Source organism: Chaetura pelagica, unplaced genomic scaffold, assembly GCF_000747805.2.
Source record: "Chaetura pelagica isolate M959 unplaced genomic scaffold, ChaPel_1.0 scaffold31, whole genome shotgun sequence".
Lineage (NCBI taxonomy): Eukaryota > Metazoa > Chordata > Aves > Apodiformes > Apodidae > Chaetura > Chaetura pelagica.
In genome coordinates, this window is record NW_009952481.1 from 936,902 (window position 1) to 942,901 (window position 6,000).

General features: G+C 38.7%; 1 protein-coding gene across 1 annotated transcript in view; it reads left to right on the plus strand.

The window, feature by feature from the left end:
- FYB (FYN binding protein) overlaps positions 1-6,000 on the plus strand; it is a 40,878-nt gene that overhangs the window by 25,012 nt on the left and 9,866 nt on the right. The window contains exons 10-12 of the mRNA XM_010008750.1: positions 2,514-2,542; positions 3,745-3,814; positions 4,361-4,501. Of these exons, the coding sequence (XP_010007052.1) occupies positions 2,514-2,542; positions 3,745-3,814; positions 4,361-4,501 (240 nt within the window). The remainder of the gene's footprint in view (positions 1-2,513; positions 2,543-3,744; positions 3,815-4,360; positions 4,502-6,000) is intronic.

The window sequence follows — 6,000 nt, forward strand, 5'->3', positions numbered from 1 at the left end:
CTAACTTGGAAGAATAAAAGCAATAGAAACACTGCTGCACTGGGGAATTCCTGATAACCCTCACTGCTATCAAATTACCTACTTAGAGGCTTTACTACCTCTTTCTTTTTCAAGAGAAGGGACTTGTGGACGCATGACTAGGATGGCCTTTCAGAAAAGAGTGTGGCTAATGTGTTTACTCCTGAGTATAAGTAAGGTTTATAAAATCCCATTAAGTACGTTTGAGCCGTACTTTTTTGACTCCATCAGAAGCTTCTCCTCTATGGCACAGTCTCACATGTATATGCAATGCAGTGCTATGTTGCAGACTCTCTAATTCAGTATTTTTTCATATAGAATGTTTTCCACATCAAATAGACCTGCAGCTACAGAAGTTCCATCACCAGTGGTGTATCAAACTTGCTGACAGGGAAATATCCTAGTGATTTTGTGACAAAAGCCAAGACTAACACATGACCCACCATGACTGCTACCTGATCTCACATAAAAGTCTGTTTCTGCAATGTGATGCAACAACCCAGTGCTCATTCTCCATTACATGTCCTGATTTGCAGAAGCACATAGCCTGGGATTCCAATAAGGAATCTGCATATGGGTGTAGGGGATTTCACTGTGTAGTACAACCATCCTGAAGCACTTAGTCATTACACCTGCTTTTACTGCTTCCGAGCAGCTTAACTTAGAAGCCTGGCTTTAAAAAAAGGGAATGCATCTGGCTGGCTGCTGGGTACAGCTGATCCTTAGTTGCTAGAGCATCCCCCTGAGCTCCAGCAACAGTGCTCCAAAAGTTCTTCCTTCAGGCTGGGGATCTTCAAGCAAGCAATATAGTTTTGCATCTGATATTTTTCCAGGTTGCTCAGTATCGTTTTTCCTCCCTGAACATTTGTCTCATAGCATCATAACCTAGCCAGAATAGTTGCTTTAGTTGGTCTAGTTTTTAGGTAATCTGACCATTAGGAACTTTGTTTCAGAAGTGTCTTTGGCCAATGCATTCCACTACAGCAAGCTTTACAATTAACTGCATCAATGCAAGGAATTTAGAAAATTACTGAATTCAAAAGCAAAACATGATACTTACACTGTTGCATATTAAAATAGCAGTGTAAAGAACCTCAAAGGATGAATGGCGCAGATTTGTTAAATCCTTTAAATTGTTTGTTGATATTTTTGTCTTCTCTAGTGAGTAATATCATTTTGTTCAGAGCATGGGCACAAATTGTTGGAAGGTCTGACATACATCAACATGTTTTGAAACTACCATAAGAACGCTATTCTAAAAAAAACCTCTTGACCAGACAGTAGTATCTCATTATGGGTAGTATGTTTAATATTCCAAAATTAATAAGTGAGTAGGGCAGTTGTATTTCAAGATTTCTTGGCACAGAGTTTAACGAGTATCTTGTTTTGATGTATAGATTGAAGTAAAGCTCTCACATGGAAATAATCTCAGCTACTATAAAGCTATCAGATTCTTTTCAGCTGCGGTTAGAATAATGAGCTAATATGGAATCCTTGAAATGTTAGAAACATACAGGTAGAGGCTTGAAGCATCACCCAATGAAAGCTAGTTGAGAATAATTTTTTTTTTTTACCATTTAAGCTCAAGAAAATCCACTTATAAGGGATAAATCTAAAGAGTGTGGATGCACTTTCTAGTGTTCAGTGTATTTCCATCAAGTTTTACCTCTTGAGATCCCTTCCAACATGAATTATAACATGCTCCTAAGTTTTATTTTGTACTTTAGTTAAAATATATCAATAGGAATATAAAATACATTCAAAGTAAATAATTACAGTTGTAGACATCACTTTGTATTTCATTGAAAATGACACTATTGGAAATTACTATCAGTTGTTAACAATTAATAAGAATTGGGATCTGACGTTATGCTTGTATAAAAATGTGGATCTTCATTGGCTTGAAACGTTTGTGTGGGTTAATTCAAAGATAGAATTTTCTTCACAGCTTTGCTTATAAAATTTTTAAACATTAACTAAAGTTGATATTGATAACTGTCTCTTTCATAACCCTTTGAATTAGTGTGAATGGCATTTTAAAAACCCTTTTCTGATTTGTAATTAATTCTTTCCAAGGGAAAAAAACCCACAAACCTGAGTAATTTTTATCACTTTACCTGAATCTACTAAAAGTTAACCTCTCCTAAGAGCTATTTAATTTATTAATTAGGTGGTGGATTTTTGTTAGCATTAGTGAGAATCCAACCAATATAATAAATTAGTATAAGTGTGGTGAAAACAGACAAAAAAAAGAACCAGCAAATTTAGTTGTTGCCCATAGAGAACTCACAAGCGTGTACCTGAGCTGGTGCTCAGGCAGAGCATCATCAGCCTGTGCTTGCAGCACAGAATTTGTAATTCTTAGCTGACAATATAAAATAATGCCAAAGCCAAAAGGTTTAGAACAAATAACTACAAAAGTGACGTGTGATCATGGTGTTTTCTTTTTTAAAAGAACAAAACATCTCTAAAACATCTCTTTTTTGCTTTTCCAGCCAGAGTGGTGGTCAGAGTGGAGATGGAAGTAAGTTCTACGTGTACTTTCTGGGGAGTTGTTGCCATGTGTTTCTTACCTTCAAATCCAGACCTCTGTAGCTTCCAAACAGTGCAATAATTATCTATAAGAATGCTAAGTGGTAGGTAATGGGCAATGAACAAGGAATTATATTGACCAAATGAACTTTCTCTTCACCTATTGAAATGTGAATGAAAAGGTTGTTTTGTCTTCAGCTACCATGAATGTGAGGTATGCCAGACCATGATAAAACTAGTTTTAACATCTTTTTTTTTTTCCTTTTTTTTTCCTTTTTTTTTTTTTTTTTTTTAATATGGAGGTAAATCATCCCACAAAACATCACAAATATAATTGGCAAAATATTAACATGGCCAAGAGGTTTTGTGCAAGAGAAATCCAGTTCTGAAATAGCCAGTAACACAACCAAATAAAGCTGCATTTTGCTGACAGAGTTAAGGGGAACTTCCATTTCAGCAATGCTTCAGATTCCTTACCAGCATGACTGCAGCAGTTTCACACTGTCAAGAATATACGTTCAAATGCAGCTTCCCATTTAGTAGCACATATGTATTTAGCATACTATGCTGATCACAAGAGCACAGCTCATCTTCTCAGCTTAGAGTTTAGATACTAGTCATGGCAGAAGCATCCTCTGGCAGCTCTGAATGAGGCTGCTGCCAGCTAAGTGCAGATTTCAGTGACTGCTCTGACCAGCGGCTAGGACTGTACATGGAAACTGAGCTGCCTCTGCACTGAAGGAGGTGGGGCTCAAAAGTCACAGCTGAGACCAAAATGGGGAGTTTACACTGAGTTTGCCTCTGGCTCCTGTGGATGTACACAAGATGTCACTTGCTGAGGTTGCTGGCCTGATGTCTTCTTTAAAACATTTAGAAGTCATGAGTCATTGCAACAACTAGGCCAAAGTCAGCTGTTGGGAATTTCATAAAATACAGTGTAAATGCATTTGGTTTTAGTATTCATGCTCTTGTGATTGGCAGTGCCACATTTAAATGTTGTGGATGGCATTCCCCCCTGGGATAAGTCTAAAACACTGTTTTAATAAGTAGGCTGTGGTGGTTTAAAGTGAGATTCCATTTGCAAGGATTTTGCACAAACACACACACATCTGACACATTTAGGAGGTCAGTAATGAAGCCCCTATTCAGCAGCATTAAATATTAATAAATGTTTCACTGTTTTAACTGTTAAAGATAAGTTCCCACCTCCTCCTTCTGATCAAGAAATTTATGATGGGATTGATGATGAAGATACTGTAACTGGGTAAGTTTTTATATAATTTAAATAATTTCCTTATTTTTACAGAGTGTTTTAATTAGTGTTATTTTTTTAAGTTTTTGTATTTTTTATTTAGGCATAGTAATTATCAAGTATTAGGATGTTCAGCAAGTGAGTATAAACCAGGATAGGTTCATGATGCCAAAATAAGGTTTCTTTTGTCTTTTGGACAAGTTTTGTTCTCCAAAAGCAGCTGCAATCATGAAAAACCCCAAATGCCCATCTAGACAGAATAATTTTGAAAGGAAAATAACAAACTAAAATGTTTGCTTGCTGAGAAAAAAGATGAAAACAGTAAGACACTAGATTAATTTCTATACCCACAAATACAGCTCAATATCTACAAATTACCTCACACACTATTTCTAGTTTAGCATTTTAGTGTTAAGCATTTAGGTAAGTGTCCTCACCTTGTGGTATATACATTGATGGCATTAATTACAAGTATGTGTATCAATGGAGAATTTAAAGTGGACCTTTAAAAAATAATGTTACATTTTACATTGTGATAATTGCATGCATACTCCAAAGGTCTATATCACAGGATGAAGAGAAGAATGGTATCTGGTCCTGGGGAATCTTGAAGAGGCTAAAGGTCAAAAATGACACAAAGAAAAGTGTACGAGAAAAAAACACCAAAGTCTATGGGGCAGAAGATAATGGAAATTTGTTGTAAGAGTCTGCCAGGAAATCACAATTTACATTAACTAATTCCAAAATAGCACTGATCACATGCTACTAACATGGTCTGATAGCAGCTTAATGAATCATGCATCAAATTGCAGCTCAGGATTATACCTTTTTGTAAAAACACTGACCTCTTTTCTTTTCACCTGCATAATATAATAATTCTCCTAACAAGCTGTATTTGTTGCGTAAGTCTGATAATTAAAATATACCGAAAATTCCTTTTGGTGAAAAGCGCCAAAATAATCCGTCATTTCTGTGCCACTCTGCTGACACAAGTTTGCTGTATCCTCAATTAAAATGTACTTTGCTCATCCCTACAATGCAGCTGAGATCAACTGGAAATGTAATCCCATTAATCCAATTTTTTAGGAATAATATGTCAAGCAGAAAAATGCAAGGATTATCTTCTTCCCATCTTGCCTAGATGTTGTATCACCGAGCAATACTTTTACCACGTTCTCTAATTCAATTCTGAATCAGTTTACCTTGATACAGTATAGTCCATGAGTGTTGTTGGTGTCAACGAAGCTTCAGAATGTCTGGAGATCACATGCTGACAGAATCACAGAAATACTGAGGCAGAAAAAGACATCTGAGAACATCAAGTCCAGTCAATGACCCAACAACACCACATCAGCTGGACCATGGCACTAAGTGCCACATCCAGTCTTTTCTTAAACACCTCCAGGACTGGTGACTCCACCACTTCCCTGGGCAGTCCATTCCAATGTCTAATCACCTTTCCCTTTATCCAGCCTAAGCCTCCCCTGGAGCAGCTTCAGGCCATGCCCTCTCATCCTAGTTGACTAGGAAAAGACTAGTTGACTGGGAAAAGAGCCCAACCCCCACCTGACTACAACCTCCCTTCAGGTTATTGTAGAGAGTGATAAAGTCCCCCCTGAAACTTCTTTAGGCTACACAACCCCAGCTCCCTCATCCTCTTCTCATAAGACTTTTCCTCTAGACCTTTCCCCAGCCTCGTTGCTCTCCTCTGGACCTGCTCCAGCTGCTTCTTGATGTGAGGGGCCCAGAACTGTACACAGGATTCGAGGTGAGGCCTCACCAGTGCTGTGTACAGGGGGAGAATCACATCCCTGCTCCTGCTGGCCATACCATTCTTGGTACAAGCCAGGATGCCATTGGCCTTCTGGGCCTCCTGGGCACAGGACCCTGCATTTGATCTTATTGAATTTCATGCCATTGGCCTCAGCCCATTGACCCAGCCTGTCCAGGTCCCCCTGCAGCTTCTTCCTACCCTCCAGCAGATCGACACTCCCCCCCAGCTTGGTGTCATCTGTGAACCTACTGAGGGTGGACTCAATCCCCACACCCAGGTCATCAATAAAACTGTAGAATAGGACTGGGCCCAGCACCGATCCCTGGGGATACCACTGGTCACCGGACACCAGCTGGATGCAGCTCCATTCACCTCTATCTGGGCCTGGTCATCCAGCAAGTTTTCAACCCAGTGAAGGGAGCAA